The sequence below is a fragment of the Mustela putorius genome, unplaced genomic scaffold, assembly GCF_011764305.1.
Source record: "Mustela putorius furo isolate JIRA1106 unplaced genomic scaffold, ASM1176430v1.1 tig00003834_pilon_pilon_pilon, whole genome shotgun sequence".
Taxonomy (NCBI): domain Eukaryota; kingdom Metazoa; phylum Chordata; class Mammalia; order Carnivora; family Mustelidae; genus Mustela; species Mustela putorius.
This window is the reverse complement of record NW_025421987.1, coordinates 131,456,730-131,479,381: the sequence shown is the minus strand read 5'-3', so window position 1 is coordinate 131,479,381 and position 22,652 is coordinate 131,456,730. Positions and strand designations below refer to the sequence as shown.

At 36.1% G+C, this 22,652-nt stretch overlaps 1 protein-coding gene across 6 annotated transcripts in view; it reads left to right on the top strand.

Annotated features, from left to right (window-relative positions):
- Positions 1-22,652, top strand: part of FBXL2 (F-box and leucine rich repeat protein 2) — a 148,426-nt gene that overhangs the window by 34,660 nt on the left and 91,114 nt on the right. For 5 of the 6 annotated variants that reach the window (XM_004774184.3, XM_045089070.1, XM_013046668.2 and 2 more), the window contains exon 2: positions 1,727-1,788. In XM_004774184.3, coding sequence (XP_004774241.1) covers positions 1,727-1,788 — 62 coding nt within the window. Of the gene's footprint in view, positions 1-1,726; positions 1,789-1,927; positions 2,022-22,652 lie in introns of all 6 variants that reach the window. The other variant, XM_013046666.2, reaches the window with a different exon arrangement.

Sequence of the window (22,652 nt, the reverse complement as noted above, 5' to 3'; positions counted from 1 at the left end):
GTGATTTGCAAATATTTTTTCCTATTTTATGGATTTTTATTTTTACTTTCTAGATGATGTCCTATGACACAAAAGTTTTTAATTTTGATGAAGTCCAATTTATTTTTTCTTTGGCTGCTTATACTTATGGTATCATATCTGCAAAATCATTACATAATCCAAGATCACCAAGATTTATGCTTATTTTTTTCTTTTAAGGGATATAATTTTAACTCATTTTTTAAAAATCTTTGATCCATATTGAGTTGAATTTTTAATAAAACGTGAGGTTTATTTATTTTTATTTCATTATTATTTTGCATGTAGACATCCAGTTGTCCTGACACCATCTGTTGAAATACTATTCTTTTCTCCATTGAATTATCTCAGAGCACTTGTCCAAAATTGATTGCTTGTAAATATAAGGATTTATTTCTGGATTGTTCTGTTCCATTGATCTATATTTCTATCCTATTCCAGTACCATGATGTTTTAATTACGGTATCTTTGTAGTAAGTTTTGAAATCAGGAAGTGTGAGTCCTCCAATTTTGTTTCCCTTTTCAAGATTATTTTGGCTCTTTTGGGACTCTTGCATTTCCATATGAGTTTTAGGATCAACTCTTCAATTTTTTTTTTAATATTTACTTGACACAGACAGAAAGAGAGCACAAGCAGGGGAAGCAGCTAACAGAGGGAGAGGGAGAAGCATGCTCCTCCCTGAGCAGGGAGCCCAGTGCAGGGCTCAATCCCAGGATCATGACCCAAGTCGAAGGCAAATGCTTTACTGACTGAGCCACCCAGCTGCCTCTCAACTCTACAATTAAAAAAGAAAAAAAGACAGCTGGGATTTTGATAGAGATTTCATTAAATCTGTGGACCAGTTTGAGAACTGTTGCTAACTTAACACTTAAATATTTGAATTTGTGAACATGAAATTTGTCTCAATTTGTTTTCTTTAATTTCTCTCAATAGAGTTTTTTGTGTGGGTTTTCAATATATGTCTTGCATTTCTTTAATTCATTCCTAAATGTTTTATTCTTTTTGATGCTGTTGTAATTTATTTATTTGTATTAAAGAGGGAGAGAATGTGAGTGAGGGGAGGGGCAGAAGGAGAGGGAGATAGAGAATCTCCAAGCGGACTTCCCAGTGCACAACATGGAGCCTAATACAGAGCTTGATCCCAGGACCCTGAGCTCATGATCTGAGCCAAAATCAGGAGTTGGTTGTTCAGGTGACTGACCCACCCATGCACCCCATAAATGAGATTGTTTTAATTTCATTTTCAGGAGGTTCATTGCTAATGAACAGAAAAACAATTTGTGTACAAATGTATTACATATTTGTATATTGTATTGCTAAACTCGTTGATTACTTCTAATGTTTGTGTGTGTGTGTGTGTGTGTGTGTGTGTATTTCTTAGAATTTTTTATATATAGGATCAAGTTACCTGTAAATAGAAGCTGTTTACTTCTTCCCTTCCAGTCAGGATGCCTTTTATGTATTTTTCTGACCTAGTAGGCTTGGCTAGAACTTCTAATACAATGTAGCATAGAAATCACTGTGTTGCATTTTTATTAAGTGGTGAGGGGGTATAAACTCTTTTTATATCCATTAATATTGAAGGTTGATGGCTTCATGAAATTAGTTATCATATATGTAGGACAGTAATTGGGGCTGTTATGACCATGTAACTTTTTTTTCATTGGGGAACACTTTAACAATGTCCTTGTTTTTTTTTTCTTTCAGGTTTTCTCAAATAATGATGAAGGCCTTATTAACAAAAAGTTACCCAAAGAACTTCTCTTAAGGTAAATGTAGATAAACTTTAATGAACTCAGATTTGATTCAGTCATCAAGTTCCAAGACAATCTTCTTTCTCACTATGAGTCCATAGCATAGAAAAACAGACAGAATTAGCCTAACTGACTTTTTGTTTTTGTTTTATAGAATGCTGTTCAGCTTGTTGTTAAATTTTACTTGGTCTAATCCAGAATGTACTAAGTATGTACATAGCATTGGTCTGGATTCTTTTTGTAATGTGGTAAGTATTGTAATAATCTTCAGTAGGTGCCATTGTTTTGGTATCAGTAGATATTCTCAATGTAGTCAATAACATGAGGAGTGATTATTAAGGTTGTGAGCTCCTGAAGTCCCAGACATGTAGATGTTTTCTGATAAACAAGCTTTAAAATAATTACAGCTATATGTTCTTACTGAACACTTAAAATGCTCATCCAAATATTGATATATTTTTATCCATCTTATGAGAATTATGTGCCAAGTGACAGTAAGTACTATAAAACATGGTTTTTGTCCTATATTTCTGGCATCACTGAATATGCAATAAATGGTGTTTTGCTTGTCATTTTACCAGATAAATCTATCAACCAACGTTTGTTGATCCTGAGGCACTGCGGTTTCCTTTAGTACTCTATAGTCATCAAAGAAATCTTATTTTAGTTTTGGATGTTCTGTTTTAATTGTTTACAAGTAATACATGAGTAATACATGGTAACCTTCGAGTGGCATTTCCCAAACTCTTCTCATATCACTGATGTTCCTCAAAGCAAAACAAGTTTTATGATCAAATAAGAATGGGAATCACTGGGATAACAAAACCTAGCCTTACTAGGCTAATACACGTGATGATACTCCCAGATGGATTGTTGTGGCATTTCAACTTGCTTACCATGGAACTCTTTTAATATTCCATGTTAATTCCATGTTCTGTGAAAAAGATTCTGGGAAATGTTCACAAAGAGTAAGTGATTGGCCAGATGACTCAATTCCCTTAGGCTCTTTCATTTTACTCAGTTAATTAAAAAGAAAATCATTTCACAACAGGATCAAATGAAAAATACAGCAATAATATTTTATTTTGATAAAACAAATACTTGTTTTGATGAAAGAATATTCTCTGGCATTTTAGACCCTTTTAAAGTTAAGGAAGTGGTAACAAGAAAGGAATGATATGTTTTTCATATAAACCTGGGAGCTCTAGATCAAACAGTGAGCTGTTAGAGCCAGCATGGCTATGTTAGGATGGGCAAGCTATTACTATATAAATAGAGGGGATGCCATCCACAACAGATGACAAAATTCATGGTGTCCCTTGGAATTGTGCGGTGTTTAATTCCTGGTCTGAACTTTTTCTAGCACAGACATCAAGCTGTCATATGAACATGTCCTCCTCCATCCTCTGGAGAATCCACCAGCTTCAGGCTGACCCATTATTAGTCATTCAACACTTGGGTGTGATTAAACGCTACTCTTTGCATGAATACTACTGCTATCTGTGACTCAAAGCTGCTAACTTAATATTTTCCTCTTTGGTAGGGTTAGCTTTGACACTGTTCTCAGCCTTAGAATAGTTTCTATCTGCTGACAAAAAAAAGGCGGGGGGAATTATATCATTTTCTTTGCTAGTGTGATTTATGAATTGTTACTTTAGAAGTTTTAGTTCTTTCAAAGATCCATGATGGACCCAGCTGTTACAAAATTCTCCAGTTACAGGTTTTGAATCATACCCCAAAGCTCATACAGAGATCAATTTTCAAAAAGAATTGCCATTTGAGACCAAATGTTCATAACATGTCTATTCATAGATTTGTATTCCCACTTCTGCTCTTATTTTGGAGTCTGTGAGGGGAATTTAAATTTTAAAGTACTGCTGCTACAGGTCTTCTCTGACTCGTGAGTCTCAAAATTAACTCTAGCCAACTATGGTATTTTAATGTTTGTTGGCCTTTAAATTAGTTCTGCCATTTTACTCTCAGACCTTATATTCTCAGTAATAGTATTCTCTTTACTTTTGTTTCTTTTTGGGCAAAATTTTGAAGAAGGGTTTGACCAAGTTACCAAAGTAGCTGTCTTCATCATCCCTCATGGGGCTTAAGTCTTGATTATCTTGCTTATTTAAATGATGTCTTCATACTTTCAGTATGTCCTAGGCTTACATTTTTACTTCATATTGTAGACTTCTTTGTAACAGTGCAGACTTTGTATTCTTGTTGAATTCCTATTCACCCTCCCTCTTACTTCATCAGTAGAAATGAATTCTTTGACCTTACAATAATCTTACGTACTTGCAGCCAGATCCTCCTGTGTCTGCTGTTTTGTATGTTTTGTTTTTTAAGATTTTTTATTTATTTGTCAGAGAGAGAGAGAGAGAAAGAGCACACAAGCAGGAGGAGTAGCAGGCAGAGGAAGAAGCAGGCTCCCCACTGAGCAAGGAGCCTGCCATGGGACTCTGGCCCAGGTCCCTGAGATCATGACCCAAGCCAAAGGCAGGGGCTTAAGTGACTCAGCCACCCAGGCATCCGACCCATGTCTGCCTTTTTTAACTCCATCTGTTACCACCCTCTTAAATTCTCTACTAGCTTCCGTTACTGATCACATCAGGCAAATTCTTAGCTTCCCCTTTGGAACCATTAACAAGCACAACCTAGAATTATGTGTGTCTTTTCATCTCTTTATATTCCTTTGAATCCACTCAGAAAAATCCATGAGGTCGTTTTTCATCTGATCATCTTCTTGTTAGTTTTAGGACTACCCAATATTGTTCACAGATTCCTTCTACCACCCCATCTTTAATTTGTTACTTAGCAAGTTTTTAGAATTTTGCTTTTTCTACCCAAATTTCATTCATAAATTAAGGGTACTCCAGTTCTCCCTCTCTACCCTTTATGCATACAGAATTCAACAGCTTACAATTTTACTCCTCCTGGGGAGTCAGTTGTATAATGCTTATAACATTATAACAATTGTGATAACAATTATAACAATCTTTAATTTGTTGAAAGCTGTATATCTATTAGTGAGTTGGATTGTCCTTATATTCTGTCCTCAGTGTTATTGTCTGTATTACTTTTTAGAGCCAAAGTTGGTTGAGATTTTAGTTCTCCCCATTTACTGCTTGTGTGACCTTAAAGTGACTTAACTCTTTGGGCCATAATTTCCTGTATCTACAAAATGGAGATGATAATAGTTCTTACTGAATGGGGTAGTTGCTAGCCCTTAGAGGGGCTGGCATTTAATAAATGCTAAATAAATGTTAGCTTTTATTGTTAATATCAATTTTGGATGCCTGAATTACTTATTAAATGCTATGTGATAATGTAGTCAGTTTTACTGCAAACAACTGATAAAAGCAAGCTATCCTGTTGTGGATCTCAGCATGTGCTACTGCTAACAATTCATTTTATCACTTTGGACTGATGCAGTCTCAATGTAAATTGTACATTACCAAATGATAATTAAACTGATAACTACTAAGGCATAGGCAAGTTGGTGGTGGTGTATGTCAACTGGTAATTAGTTTGTATTATAAAAATTATAGCTTCTTGCAAAGAACGATTTCTCTTTTAAGAAAAGTAATCTTATGTGAATTGAGTACTGGTTTAAAGTTCAGGCTATAAATTTTAATATTAAGTTTTTTACCTTAAGTTTTTATTTCTATTATGGTTGCTTTCAGATGGTGATGATTAAATGAAAACACATGTAAACTACCTCACAAAAAATAGGGGTTGCTACATGCAGTGAATAAAAACATTCAGAGAAGATAAAGCTCTTGTTAGTTATAAATAATAATGAAAGAAATCTCTTATTAGACACATTTTTAAAAACTGATATCATTATTATTTAGGTCATTTCCTCTCCTTGTAAATTTATGTGGACCCATGACAGAATTAAGGACCAATAGTGTTTGTTGGATTGAAGAAGGGAAGTTTGATTACCCTCAACAAGAGAGCTGAGCCTAATAATTCTGGGCAAATGAAATCAACTACACAATTACATATATTTGGCAGTTTTGCTAGTTTCCTGGGGAAAATTATAAGATAACCAGTGCAAAAATTTTCAAATTTTCCTTTTCTTAAAATCATAAACCAATTCCATGAGTGAAAATAATTGTGGTTATTGTTGCAGTCATTAAGTTACAACCCAATGCTTGTGTGTAATTGTGGGACCTTGGGGAGCAGTGCAGTGAAGGGCTCATTCCTGTTTCGGGCAGCATTGAGTGGGTGTTCTTGCCTGCTGGTTGGTTTCAGCATTCCATAGGTTTTTTTCAAGGACTGGTGTATCCACCTCCTGCTATCTGTGATGCCTTATATATATTCCAAGGCAGCTTAACAGGTAGGATGCTCTTTTGGGGATACATACTGCAGATTTAAGTTTAAGCAACTGAGCAGGTTTTTCCTTTATGTTAAAGAATTTTTTCGTTTGTGTGTTCATTTTTATTGCTTTTTACTTTGCATGATGCGATACATGGCTGAATTAGTGTGTGTTGAAATCAGATGCAGAAGCTTAAAGGCCCTTCCTTTTCATTACTTCTGTATACTATTATGTACTGTTTTAGGGTTGGCATCTAAGTCCAAATCCTGGCATAAGCAAATTTTCCTTTGTCTAGGTTGAGGGTATAGTTATACATTAAAAGTCTATTGATGCCTATATATATATATATTTTTTTTAACTACATTGAGGTGGCATCAAACACCAGTAAAGCTCAACAGATAGGAATGATAGAGCTAGTACATTGTTTCCCAGAGCTTCATCCGAGAAATTTAATTTAAAAACTCCAAATTCAGAAGTTACAGTAGAAGATTGGTAAGTTTGACCCTATGAATAGTAAAATACATCCAGATATATATACTATACCACAAAAACAGAGCACAGTGGTAGCCCAGTGATGGGCATTTCACCAGTTAGAATGCACATTATAAGCAGTGGCTACATTCTTCAATGCACAAATAAAATCCTCTTAAAGATTATTAGGTAATAAGGTGGATTATTCTTGATGACTAGAGCTTGAAGAAGGTATGAACAAAGGAAGAAATACAAATAGTCAATTTGTATGGCACTCAATAAGGCCCATATTTAAATAGAAATCAAAATAATGAGATATTACTTATCTGACTGGCAAAGCCCAAAAGGTTGATAATACTGGTAAAGAGAAGACAGACACTCTAAGATACTTTAGAGCTGGGAATATAAACTGCTATAGCTATTCTGTGGGGCCACTGGGGGAAATCTTTAAAATGCTAAATGTAAATATTCACAAATTCCATTTCTTAGAATTTAGTAATAGATACATTTACAAAGACACATATACAGGGATGTATATACTAAGTATGTATATAGGGATGATTAATACAGCCTTTTTAAATCTTTAGTAAATTGAATTACAGAATTGGATTACTCATAATTCTTGGTTAATCATACATTTCCTCATGATCCATGCATTGCCTTTTCCCCCTCCCCACCATCAAGTTAATATTTCAGAACTTTGTATTTATGACTCCTTTAACTTTTTTTTAAAATCTTAAGTATATTTGACTAAATGGTTGCAGTATTTACTTTTGCTTCTTTATCTTCTGAGACATGGTTTTCACTCAAAATTATGTTTCTAAGAGTGGCCCATGTTGCTTTGCTTGGCTATTACTCATTTTACTGCTGTATAATATTCTATTGTATGACTGTGCCAAGATTAATTTATTGATCTTTTTTTAAAAATTTTTTAAATTTATTTTCAATGTAACAGTATTCATTGTTTTTGCACCACACCCAGTGCTCCATGCAATCCATGCCCTCTCCAATACCCACCATCTGGTTCCCCCAACCTCCCACCCCCGCCCCTTCAAAACCCTCAGATTGCTTTTCAGAGTCCATAGTCTCTCGTGGTTCACCTCCCCTTCCAATTTCCCTCAACTCCCTTCTCCTCTCTAATTCCCCATGTCCTCCATGCTATTTGTTATGCTCCACAAATAAGTGAAACCATATGATAATTGACTCTCTCTGCTTGACTTATTTCACTCAGCATAATCTCTTCCAGTCCCGTCCATGTTGCTACAAAAGTTGGGTATTCATCCTTTCTGATAGAGGCATAATATGATCTTTTTTTTTTTTTTTTAAGATTTTTTATGTATTTGAGAGAGAACATGCAAGAGAGCACAAGTTGAGGGTAGGGACAGGGAGAGACAGAGAAGCAGGCTCCCTTTTAAGTGGGGAGCCTGATCTGGGGCTTGACCCCAGGACCCTGAGATCATGACCTTAGCTGAAGGCAGATGCTTAACCAACTGAGCCACACAGGTACCCGTTATTGATTGTTCTTTGAGAAATACTTGTGTTTCCATTGTTTTGTTAATAAAAGCAGCGCTGCTGTGAATATCCTCGTAGTTGTCTCTTGGTACAAATATACAGAAGTTTCTCTAGGAGTGAAATCGATGGGGGTAATAGGCTGTACAAATAATCAACTTTATTTTAGTAATACTGTTTTTCCAAAGTAGTCTTACCAATTTACCTTTATACAATGCATAAGAGCCTCTGTTGAGTCACTCTAACATTTAGTGTTGTTCCATGTCTTAAGAGTAGAATAGCATTTCATTGTATTCTTTATTTGAATTTCCTTAAATTCTAGTAGTGTTGAGCATCTATCATTGCATGTATTTCCTTTTCTGTGAAATATATGTTTTGCCTATTAGGTTATTTCTTATTGATTTGCCATTGGGGTTTCCTTCCCTCTTGTTCTTTTTTTTTTTTTTTAAAGATTTTATTTATTTATTTGACAGAGAGAGATCACAAGTAGGCAGAGAGGCAGGCAGAGAGAGAGAGGAGGAAGCAGGCTCCCTGCTGAGCAGAGAGCCGGACGCAGGGCTTGATCCCAGGACCCTGGGATCATGACCTGAGCTGAAGACAGAGGCCCAACCCACTGAGCCACACAGGTGCCCCACCCTCTTGTTCTTTATACTGTATCTTCTGAATTTTTTTCTCCATCCAATTTGCCAAATGGTGTCCCAATTTAATAGTCTTTACAAGAGGGCAGTTTGGGGTTTTAATGATTAAAACTCATATTTTATTCAGTGTGATTATTATGATTTTCTATTTTGCTATTTCTTTATCTTATCTTTATCTGCCACTCCCCTGCCTCAAACCTCTCCTATTACCTTTAGTGTTAAGTCCACTTAAATTATTAGAACCTCAATTATTCTCCTAGAAATGCATACTTATTAACTCTTACTCTGTCCCATCTCTCTCTTTTCCAACTTCTGTGTAAATTCTGACAGTTCTAAATCAGCTCCAGTCCCTGAAATTGTCATTCTCCAATTTTCTCTCTCCTGTGCTTATTTATTTCTTGAAAATGTCTTTTGCTTAGTCTTTCTCACTTAGTTCAGCCTAAGGCTTTCCCCAAGTTTGAGGCTATATTTCTCCCTCTTGAGTATGCTTATAGATCCTTTAAGCATTTTGTAACTTCTGGTGTTTGACCTGGATCTTATGTATCATAACACAGTAAATCTGGCTTTTAAAATAATTTATATATATGCATTTGATACATTAGTTTCAGGTGTACAGTATAATGGTTCAGTATTTGCATATATTGTGAAATGAACATCACAGTAGGTCTAGTTAATATCCATCACTATATATAGTTACAAAAATTTTTTCTTGTGGTGAGAACTTAATATCTACTTGCTTAGCAACTTTCAAATATGTAGTGCAGCATTATTAACTATAGTCACCATGCTGTATGTTACAGCCCCATGATTTATTTCTGTTATGACTGGAATTTGTACCTTTTGACCACTCCTTTGCCCCCCACTTCTGGCAACCACATATCTTTTTTTTTTTTTAAAGATTTTATTTATTTATTTGACAGACAGAGACCACAGTAGGCAGAGAGGCAGGCAGGCAGAGAGAGAGAGAGAGAGAGAGGGAAGCAGGCTTCCCGCGGAGCAGAGAGCCCGATGCGGGGCTCAATCCCAGGTCCCTGAGATCATGACCCGAGCCGAAGGCAGCAGCCCAAACCACTGAGCCACCCAGGCGCCCCGGCAACCACATATCTATTCTCTGTATCTATGAGCTCAGTTTTTGTTTTGGATTTCACATATAAGTGAGATCATACAGTATTTGTCTTTCTCTGTGTGAGTTATTTCATTTACCATAATGCCCTCTAAGTCCATACGTGTTGCAAATGGCAAGATTTCCCTTTTTTATGGCTGAATAATACTGCATTATATGTATGTATATATGTATACACACACACACCCACATTTTCTTTATCCATTCATTTATAAGCAGCTTAGGTTTGCTTCCATATCCATATACAATCTTACTATTTTAAGTAATGCTACAATAAACATGGGAGTGCATATATCTTTTTAAGTCATTTTCATTTTCTTAGATAAACACCCAGAAGTGGAATTGCTGGACCATATGGTAGTTCTATTTTTAATTTTTTGAAGAACCTCCATACTGTTTTCTGTTTTCCACAGTGGCTGTACCAATTTACATTTCCACCAGCACTGTATAAGGGTTCCATTTTCTCCGCATCCTCACCAACACTTAACATTTCTTGTCTTTTTAATGCTAACCATTATGACAGGTTTGAGTTGATATTTCATTGTGCTTATTATTTGCATTTCCATGATGATTAGTGATGTGAGCACCACTGCACATGTTGGCCATCTGTATGTCGTCTTGGGAAAAATGTCTGTTTAGGTCCTCAGCCCATTTTTTTGGGGGGTTGTTTGGGGGTGGGTTTCTTCCTATTGAGTTGGATAAGTTCTTTATGCATTTTGTATATTAACTTTTTTCAGATATATAATTTGCAAATATCTTCTACCATTTGGTGGGTTGCCTTTTCATTGTGTTAATGGTTTTCTTTGCTATGCAGAAGCTTTTTAGTTTGATGTAGTCCTTATTTATTTTTGCTTTTGTTGCCTTTTTTGCTTATTTTTTTTGCTCGTGGTGTAAAATCCAAAAAATCATCACCAAGACCAATGTCAGGAAGCATCGTGCCCATGTTTTCTTCTAAGAGTTTTATGGTTTCAAGTCTCATTTAAGTTTTTAATCCATTTTCAATTAGTTTTTGTTTATGATATAAGATAGTGGTCCAATTTTATTCTTTGAATGTGACTGTACAGTTTTTCCAGCACTACTTTTTGAAGAGACTGTTCTTTCTCCATTGTATATTCTTAGGTACTTTGTTGTGAATTAATTGATCATGAATCATATAAACCCATTGGTCATGGGTTTATATTTGGGCTATCTCGTCTGTTCCATTGATCATCTGTCTGTTATTATGCTGATTCCATACTGTTCTATTTACTATAGCTTTGTAATATAATTTGAATTCTATTGAGTTCCTTATATTTTCAGCACAGTCTTTGTACTGAGATTAGTATATTCTGACTGGATCTTTCTCCCAGTGTGTAACTTATTTTCTTCCCCATTCTTTAAAGCATATTTTGATGAGCCAGACACCTTTTATAAAGTCAAATATATCAGTCTTTTATGGTGAGTGTTTTTTGTGTTTTGATAAAGAACATCTTTCTTACCTTGAAAACAGATATATTCACATGTATTTTCTTCTGAAAGTTTAAAAGTTTTGTTTTTGATATTTCAGTTTCTGATCACTCTGGTGTTAGTCTTTATTTATAAGATAGAATCCATTTTTATTTTCTTTTCCATGTGGATTATTAGTTTTTCAGATTCGTTTGTTAACTGGTCCTTCCTTTCCTCAAAAGAATGCCATTATTACCTCTATCATATACTCTGTTCTCTAATAATTATATAGTTACTTAGTCTTTATTCTGTTTCATTGGTTAATTTTCTGTGTGCCAATACACACAGAAGACATCTGTATTTTTGGGTGACTAGGACCTTTAAATTTATTTCTCAATGTTTTTATCTGATTCTGGAGTTAATGCAAGCCTATAGAATTGAGTTATGGAGCATTCAGGCTTTTCCTGCTCTCTGAAATAGTCCAGGTGTTTTGGTTTAACTGTCCTTTGAAAGGCTGATAAAACCAGAAAAGACTTCGAATAGCCAGAGGAATGTTGAAAAAGAAAGCCAAAGCTGGAGGCATCATAATTCCAGACTTCTAGCTCTATTACAAAGCTGTCATCATCAAGACAGTATGGTACTGGCACAAAAACAGACGCATAAATCAGTGGAACACAATAGAAAGCCCAGAAATAGACCCTCAACTCTATGGTCAGCTAATCTTCATTAAAACAGAAAAGAATGTCCAATGGATAAAAGACAGTCTCTTCAACAAATGGCGTCGGGAAAATTGGACAGCTGCATGCAAAAAAATAAAACTGGACCATTTCCTTACACCACACACAAAAATAGACTCAAAATGGACGAAGGACCTCAATGTGAGAAAGGAATCCATCAAAATCCTTGAGAACACAGGCAGCAACCTCTTTGACCTCAGCCACGGCAATTTCTTCCTAGAAACATCACCAAAGGCAAGGGAAGCAAGGGCAAAAATAAACTATTGGGAATTCATCAAGATCAAAAGCTTTTGCACAGCAAAGGAAACAGTCAATGAAACCAAAAGACAACCGACAGAATGGGAGCAGATATTTGCAAACGACATATCAGATTAAGGGCTAGTATCCAAAAAATCTATCAAGAACTTATCAAACGCAACACCCAAAGAACAAATAATCCAATCAGGAAATGGGCAGAGGACATGAACAGACATTTCTGCAAAGAAGACATCCAGATGGCCAGCAGACACATGAAAAAGTGCTCCACATCACTCGCCATCAGGGAAATAGAAATCAGAACCACAATGAGATACCACCTCACGCCAGTCAGAATGGTTAAAATTAACAAGTCAGGAATTGACAGATGCTGGCAAGGATATGAAGAAAGGGGAACCCTTCTCCAGTGTTGGTGGGAATGCAAGCTAGTGCAGCCACTCTAGAAAACAGCATGGAGGTTCCTCAAAGAGTTGAAAATAGAGCTGCCCTACGACCCAGCAATTGCGCTACTGGGTATTTACACTAAAATTACAAATGTAGTGATCCAAAGGGGCACGTGCACCCAAATGTTTATAGCAGCAATGTCCACAATAGCTAAACTATGGAAAGAGCCTAGATATCCATCGACAGATGAATGGATAAAGAAAAAGTGGTCTGTCTATGTATATATATACAATGGAATACTATGCAACCATCAAAAGAAATGAAATCTTGCCATTTGTGGCAACATGGATGGAACTAGAGGGTATTATATGAGTGAAACAAGCCAATCAGAGAAAGATAATTATCATCTGCTCTCCCTGGTATGAGGAAGTTGAGAGGCAACATGGAGGGTTTGGGGGTTAGGGAAGGAAAAAATTAAACAAGATGGGATGGGGAGGGCGACAAACCATAAGAGACTCTTGATCTCACAAAACAAACTGAGCATTGCTGGCAGGGAGGGGTAGGAAGAGGGAGGTTGGGTTATGGACATCAGGCAAGTTATGTGCTATGGTGAGTGCTGTGAAGTGTGTAAACCTGATGATTCACAGACCTGTACCCTTGGGCCTAGTAGTACATTATATGTCAATAAAAATTTTTAAAAAAATAAATGAAAGACTGATAAAACTAAAATTCTAAAATTGAGCCTAGAATTTTCTCTGTGGGAAAATTTTTAACTAACTTGATATAAGTAGGATTTTTTAAGCTTTCATTTTTTTTCTTGGGTCACTTTGGTAGTTTCATTTTTCTAGGCATGTGTCTGTTTTTTCTGAGTTTAAAAATTTGTTGTCTTGATAGATTTTTTTTTTGAAAGGATATTCTGTCCCACTATATCTTATTTATTATTCAAATATTAACATACAGTGTTATATTAGTTTCAGGTGTACAGTGTAATACAAGAATTCTATACATTTCTCAGTGTTCATCAAGTATGCTCTTCATTCTATTTATTTTACCTATTACCCCACCCACCTCCTTTCTGGCAACCACCAGTTCTCTGAATTTAAGAGTCTGGTTTTTTGTTCATCTCTTTTTTTCTTTGTCTTTTTGTTTCTTAAATTCCACATGTGAATGAAATCATATAGTATTTGTCTTTCTCTTATTATGCCATCTTAGTCCATCCATATTATTATAAATAGCAAGATTTCATTCTTTTTATGGATGAATAATATTCCATTTTATATATATACCATGTCTTCTTTATCCATTCATCTATCAGTGGACACTTAAGTTGCTTACATATCTTGGCTCTTGTAAGTAATGCTGCAATAAACAGAGAAGTGCATATACCTTTTCAATTTAGTGTTTTTGTTTTCTTTTGGTAAATACCCAGTAGTGGAATTACTGGATCATATGGCAATTCTATTTTTAATTTTTCAAGGAACTGCCATACTGTTTTCACAGTGGTTGCACCAGTTTGGATTCCCAGCAACAGTCTATGAGGGCTCGTTTTCTCCACACGCTTGCCAACACTTGTTGTTTCTTCTTTTTTTTTTTTTTTAGCCAGTTTTGATAGTTCTATTTTTGTTTTTTTTTTTAACTCTACAGTATCTGCTGTCATGTACTTTTTTTCATTTGAACTGTCATAAGTTTATGTTTAAGTGCTTACCCCATTTTTGATCAATTTTACTAAAAGTTTACCACTTTTGTTAGCACTTTTTGTTTTTTGGTAGCACTTTTGTTAGCACTTTTTAAAGAACCAGATTTTGGCTTTATTATTATAGTTGTTGTTGTTATTATTTTGGCTTAAAAACAGAAATTTCTTTTCTCACAATTGTGGAGGCTTGAAGTGCGAGACCAAGGTGTCAGCATGGTTGGTTTTTTCAAAGACCCCCTGTCCTTGGCTTTGTAGGTGGCCATGTTTTCCCTATGTCCTCACATGGTTTTCTGTCTGTAGTAGTCTGTATTTTAATTTCTTATTATGAAGAGATAAGCCATATTGGATTAGAACCCGCTCTAATGACTTCATTTTACTTTAATTATGTGTTTAAATGTCTTGTCTCCATATGCAGTCACACTCTGAGTTACTTGGGTTTAAGACTTTAGTATTTGAATTTTGGGAGTACCCAATTCAGCCCATAGTTGTACATGTTAGCCTATGTGTACATGTGTACTTACATGTATGTATATATGTATTGGGTGGGCATATTTGTGTGTGTATATGAATGTATATGTGAACATGTGCCTGTGTATGTGTATTATGTGGGCATATGAGTGTATATATATGTGTGTGTGTGTGAGAACATTCCAACCAGTGGAAACAGCACTTGAAAAAATTATACTGTTTTTGGAGAATCTCTCACAGTTTAGTTTCCTTCTACTCTTGGCCCATGTGTGTATTTATTTGCATTTAGTTGGAAGTGCATAGAACATAATCATTTTCCTCTGAGCTTTCTGCTACCTAACATTTTGTGATTACCCTCCCCTGTCAGCACATAAAAGTGGTTAATAACCACTTAAAATTTTTTCTTCTTTTGTTGAATTATTTCATAACAACGTCCTGTAGTAGAATTACTGGTCAAAGATAGAGGACATTTTACAGCTCTTGACAAAATCATAGCTTTCCAAATGTAATGAATTTTCTTATTGAAATATATTTGACACATAACATTGTGTATATTTAAGATATATAGCATGTTTGATTTGGTAGCTTATATATTAAAGTATGATTGTCATTATAGCTTTAGCTAACACCTCTATCACATCATGTAATTATCAGTTCTTTTTTGTGGTGGGAATAATTAAGATATGGTCTCTTAGCTGTTTTGGTGTTACACTAGAATATTGTTACCTGTAATCACGATGGATCTCTAGGATTTGTTTATCTACTAGCTACAGATTTGTACCCTTAAACAACATCCCTTCCATTCCCCCACCTCTTAGCCCCTGGTAATTATTTTATTCTTTAGTTTTATGAGTTCAGTGAGTGACGTCATATGATATTTGTCTTTCTCTATCTGACTTATCTCAGCATAATGCCCTCAGGGTCCCTCCATATTGTTGCAAATGGCAGGATTTCCTTCTTTCCCATGGGTAAGTAATACATGCACATGCAGGCGTGTGTGTGTGCGCACGCGCGCGCGCGCACACACACACACACACACACACACACACACACACACACACACACTACATCTTCTTTATCCATCTGTTGATGGACATTCAGGTTGTTTCCGTATCTTGGCTTTTGTGAATAATGCTGCAGTAAACACGGGAGTGTATATATTTCTTCAGCATCCTGTTTTCATTGTCTTTGGTTATATGCCCAGAATTGGAATTGCTAGATCATATAGTGGTTCTGTTTTTAATTATTTCAGGAACCTCCATATCATACCTAAACCAAATCACAGCTGTTTCTTCCTTCTCCAGAAGTAACCACTATCTTGACTTTTATAGTTATCACTGTATTTCATTTTTTAGATTTATCACCCAAATGTGTATCCTTAGACTTACATTCTCTCTTGGCCACTGAAGATTTACAGCTCTTTTTGGGTCTCTGATAATTAGTAGGGCCCCTGATCATCTCTTTCTGTTCCATACATATGCTGTTAAAAAACTTGGGTTATTTGACTTGCTGAAGTTCCCACAGTCTGGGTTTTGTTAATTGCATCCTCATGGTACAATTTCAGCATGTTTCCTTTATCATCTATATTTCTTGGAAATTGATAGCTGGATCCAGAAGCTTGATCAGACGCAGGTTGTGTCCCTTTGGTAAGGTTTTATGTGGTGTTCTTCCTTCAGGAGTCACAAAATGTCTGGTTTTCTTTTTCTTGTAGGGGTTGCTAGCATCTATTGATGTTTACTATTTAGATCATTAACTTATTGGGGCTGCAAATTGATGTTCTGATTTTTTTTCATTTATTAGTTAGAATACTTATATAAAGAGCTATTTCTCTTCGTTCGTATTTGATTATGAAGTGTTACAGTTTACATTTTAAAAAAAAGTCAGGATAAGTGCCTGATTCTTTCTGTTTATTTGCCAGTTTTTGAAAGAGATATATGAAGATATGACATTTGGGGGAAAAACATTTGCATAGTTTCAAATAATCTTCCATAGCAATCTATATTAATTACAAAGAGAAAAATAGTAACTTTATAATGAGACAGTCTGGCAGACATCATCTTAATCAAATGACCACAGTTAACATTACCAGTAACGGGACAGATGGACACCATGTGCCTCCTGATGTGATGAACAAGAAGACCACAATATTATTGCTGTGGCATTCCTGACAGAAATTAATAACTTGAATCTAATCATGTGAGGAAACAGCAGATACACACAGGAGGAGATCCTATATTCTTCAAAAATACTAAAGTCAAGAAAGATAAAGACTGAGTGTCCTAGAATCAAAGAGACTAAAGAGACAAAACAACTGCAATATGTGGTCCTAGGCCAGAAAAAAATGTTTTTCTTTTGTTTTAAAGACCACTAATGGCCCAGTTGGCACATGTTTAATAAGAGCTCTAGATTAAATAATAGTACTGTACTGCTGTCCTCTTTTTTTGATAATGTACTGTGTCTTTGAAAAAGGAGATACTTGAGTATTTAGAGGTAAATGAACATCATTCTGCAGCTTGCTCTCAAACATTTCAGAGACGTGACATATATGTATGTATATGATGTTTGTTAAAAGATAGACTGAGGTATATTAAAAATTATTAGAGTTTATTTGAGGAAGAATCACTTTGAATGGGGCAGTGCCAAAGCGGGAGTGGTTGGGAGTGCTCTATCAGTCAGAGCCAGGGGAAAGTCACCTACATAGAAGGTGGGAAGACAAAAAAAGGAAGTTATCTGGCTGTGTCTTAAAGCTTCTTTGCTCTTGGTGCTATAGTAAATGGAATCGATTCTCTAATTTCCCTTTCTGTATTTTCATTGTTAGTGTGTAAGAAAGCCACTGATTTCTGCACATTGACTTTGTATCCTGCCACGTTGCTGAATTGCTATGTGAGTTCTAGTAGTTTGGGGGCGGAGTCTTTTGGATTTTCCATATAAAGAATCATGTCATCTGCGAAGAGAGAGAGTTTGACTTCTTCATTGCCAATTTGGATACCTTTTATTTCTCTTTGTTTGATTGCTGTTGCTAGGACTTCTAATACTATGTTGAACAAGAGTGGTGAAAGTGGGCATCCTTGTCGTGTTCCTGATCTCAACGGGAAGGCTGCAAGCTTTTTCCCATTGAGGATGATATTTGCTGTGGGTCTTTCAAGTCAAGGGTCTTTCATTTGATGAGGTTTAGGAATGTTCCCTCTGTCCCTATACTTTGAAGCGTTTTAATCAGGGACAGATGCTGGATTTTGTCAAATGCTTTATGATTGGTTGTCCTTAGTGTTCTGATTTTGTAACTTTGGGGTATTTAAAGGCTCAGATTTTTGGTTGCTTAGGTAGGCACCACAGCCTTAGAGCCACCTCAGGCTAATAGCCTCCCTGTTTAATTAATGTAATATATATACATATATACATATATATAATATATAATATATCTGTATCCTTGGGGTAAATACCCAGGAGTGCAATTGCAGGGTCATAGGGAAGGTCTATTTTTAATTTCTTGAGGAATCTCCACACTGTTCTCCAAAGAGGCTGCACCAACTTGCATTCCCACCAACAGTGGAAGAGGGTTCCCCTTTCTCCACATCCTCCAACACATGTTGTTTCCTGTTTTGTTAATTTTGGCCATTCTAACTGGTGTAAGGTAATATCTCAATGTGGTTTTAATTTGAATCTCCCTGAGGGCTAATGATGATGAACATTTTTTCATGTGTCTGATAGCCATTTGTATGTCTTGATTGGAGAAGTGTCTGTTCATATCTTCTGCCCATTTTTTGATATGTTTGCCTGTTTCGTGTGGTATTTACCCCAAGGATACAGATGTCGTGAAAAGAAGGGCCATCTGTACCCCAATGTTTATAGCAGCAATGGCCACGGTCGCCCAACTATGGAAAGAACCAAGATGCCCTTCAATGGACAAATGGATAAGGAAGATGTGGTCCATATACACTATGGAGTATTATGCCTCCATCAGAAAGGATGATACCCAACTTTTGTAGCAACATGGATGGGACTGGAAGAGATTATGCTGAGTGAAATAAGTCAAGCAGAGAGAGTCAGTTATCATATGGTTTCACTTATTTGTGGAGCATAACAAATATCATGGAAGACAAGGGGTGTTAGAGAGGAGAAGGGAGTTGGGGTAAATTGGAAGGGGAGGTGAATCATGAGAGACTATGGACTCTGAAAAACAATCTGAGGGGTTTGAAGTGGCGGGGGTTGGGAGGTTGGGGTACCAGGTGGTGGGTATTATAGAGGGCATGGATTGCATGGAGCACTAGGTGTGGTGAAAAAATAATGAATACTGTTTTTCTGAAAATAAATAAATTGAAAGAATTAAAAAAATAAAGTAAAATAAAAAATGCAATATATATATAATATAAATATATGTTAATATATATTAATGTGATTATGTATGTTCCTATATATATGGTAATGTAAGTACAATATATTGTTAGCACTTTGGAAATCTGGATGAAAAGTGCACAAGAATTCCTTGTCCTATTTTTGCAACTTTTCTGTAAGTTCGAAATTACTTAAAAATTAGTTGGTTTTTTATCATCTTCTGAAGGGGACTTAGACTTTTTGTATTATAAATTTATGAATTTACACCTTTTTAATAATTTTCAGTTCATTGCTGTTACTACTTTTATTGAAATTCACATGGTCTTGTCTTTGACTCCTGAGCCCTTTTACATAACCCTAGTAGTTTTGCTAGTTTCCTTCCTGACACATAATACAGATGTATGAGGCTCATTTCATATATTCTCTGCCCCAGACCTGGAATCAGCCATTTTTCAAGAAGTGTTGGTTTCTTTTTGTGTGAAAGGGTATTTCAGGACTACAGTCTGGTTGCTAGAGGTATTTCTAGGCCTTTTCAGTATATTGAACATATATATAGAGATGAGAAACTCATGATTTCATACTGATATATCTGCTGCAAATTCAGGACTCTGTTATTACTTCATTAGTGTGAAGTCTGCATCTCCTTTTTCCCACACTAATAGTCCTGGTTATGACACAGGGGATTATACAATTAGGATATCCTAATATAGATTAAGATATCTTAATATCTTAAGTCCTAATGCTTATTTGCTTTATCCACATCACAATCACCATAGCCTCAGAATAACACCAGTATAGTTTTTAACAGTATAATTACTAAAAACAGTGACATTTATTTGCATTTGTTTTCTCTTTCTCCTCACCCCTGCTTTTATTTTTAAAAAATTTTTTTAAGATTTTATTTATTTGACAGACAGATATCACAGGTAGGCAGAGAGGCAGGCAGAGAAAGGGGGGGGGGAAGCAGGCTCCCTGCTGAGCAGAGAGCCTGGTGTGGGGCTCAATCCTAGGACCCTGAGATCATGACCTGAGCCAGAGGCAGAGGCTTTAACCCACTGAACCACCCAGGCACCCGGCTCACCCCTGCTTTTAAATGGTTGTACTAAATCTACATTATCAAGTGTGTAGCCACCATATATTATACTCTCTCTCTTTTAACTCTCATTGAGCTTATTTAATGCTCACCACCAGTCTTTATTTATAGTCATTTTGTTGTCTGGTGCTTTTTTTTCCAGAAGATTCATTCTTCGGGCAGGGTTCATGGGAACAGTATTCTCTAAGGTCTTATATGTTGATACCAGCTTGTGCCCTTTATACTTGAAATCCAGTTTTGCTGTATATAAACTTCTGTGTTTACATTCTTCTTTTCCTGATTATCTTAACTCTGTTATTTCATTTGCTTCTACCATAAAGCTTTGTACATGTAGTTGGAATAGGGATGAATACTTTAACAGCCGAGTCATCTCATTATGGATATTTTGATGTGTCATCTAAACTTGACAGGTGACAGTTTCTTAAAGTTAGTTGCAATTTGAAATTTTTAAAACCACGGCAATCAACCTTTATACTTTACTAAATTAAATTCCATTTGTCTTTGAATAGATCTTTTCCTCATTCAAAGTGGATTTTGAAACATCATGAATTTATTGTTTGGAAAATATCAAGATTTGGGACAGGGGTGCCCGTGTGGCTTAATCAGTTGAGCATCGTACTCTTGATTTTCGCTCAGGTTCTGGTCTCAGGGTCATGAGGTTGAGCCCCACATTGGTTCCACACTCAGTATGGAGTCTGCTTGAGATTTTCATCCTCTGCCCCACCCCCCCACCCCTGCTCACTCACATGCATACTCTCTCTCTCTCAATAAATAAATAAGTAAATACAGTCTTTATTTTAAAAAAAGATTAGGGACATTGATAATTCACGGTAGCCAGTATAAGTTTTCTAAAATTCTAATTTTTATTCAAAAGCTTGAATTTTATCATTGGCACAATTTTCCTTGAAGTGGCAGTCTCATTTCATTTTTTAGAAAATGTCTGTTATGTACTTGAGTCTGAATTACCATAATTTATGTCAGCTATTCCTTCATGTCAAAATGTTTCATTAAAAAAAGTGAACTAGTTTTTAAAAAGTGGCTAGTTTAGCTCATAGCTCAAACAATTGGCTTTTTCCTAAGACAGCCATTTGAAACATTTCCTTTGGCTCTTTTCAGTTTATTGCATGAATGAGTTACTCTAGTCCAAGCTAAAGGCAGACCCCAGATGGTTTCATTATACAAGCAGTGAGGTTTTTAAACTTGTGACAAGGGACAGAAGGAAAATTCTACTCATTGCAAGGAAATCCTCACTTAAGCTTCAGTAAGCCAAAAGCACTTAAAACCCATGAACCTTCAGCTGGTTATCCTTAGCCAGCCCAGTCCCTGTGAGGAACTGGCATAGGTTCTTGTGCTGGTGACCCTTTAGCTGAGTTACTTCTCCATATTCTGAATGCTCACTTACATTACCATTGCAGGCAAGTTTCTTCTCTTTAAAAAAAAAAAAAAAAAGATTTTATTTATTTATTTGACAGAGATCACAGGTAGGCAGAGAGGCAGGCAGGGGGTGGGGGGAAGCAGGCTCCCTGCTGAGCAGAGAGCCCGATGCGGGACTCAATCCCAGAACCCTGGGATCAGGACCAGAGCCAAAGGCAGAGGCTTTAACCCACTGAGCCACACAGGTACCCCGCAAGTTTCTTCTTAAACACCTTCTCTAGCTTCTTTTTATTGTAATTATTCTTGATCCCTTGGACAGTAGTAGTAAGGGTCTTCCTCCCATTTTCTCTGCTGGATACTTATATGGATATAATCCTTAGTGCCTGCAGGCAGCAAATCATCACCCTTACTTGCATCAGCAGAGGGGTGGAAAGAGTGGAGGTTCTTGATAGCAGATATACAATGTGATTCCTTTTCCTGTGTGGGAAAAGGCAGTGGTGGTGGTGGGATGGAGTGCTGTGCAGTGAGGGGGCTCAGTGATGGGGACCAAAATCCATTTGAAACCTTTTATGTGTACCTACCATTTTGTCACACAGAAATTAAAAAGATGCTCAAAAGTTAAGATTCAATAAAATCAATCATTTGTTTCTGCTTTGTCCAGGACATTCTTAAGTAATACCTACCATTTTGTCACACAGAAATTAAAAAGTGCTCAAAAGTTAAGATTCAATAAAATCAATCATTTGTTTCTGCTTTGTCCAGGACATTCTTAAGTAAAACTTCTGTTTTATTTTGGTTTTTTGTTTGTTTGTTTTTAATGATTGTTATTTTGGGCTTTAAACACTGAAGGCCTGACATTGAAGGCTAAAATGACTCTAAGTACAGTTTCCAACTGCCTTTATTTGTGCTCAGGAACCAGCAGTTTGCCCACCATTCCATTAGTGGAAGTGTTAATACAGAAAAGGTCAATGACATCTTTGTATTAAGAATAGTTTTGACCTGTGGAATTGCTGAAAGAGTCTCAGATAATTTTCATGGGTCTCTAGAGCATATTTTGAG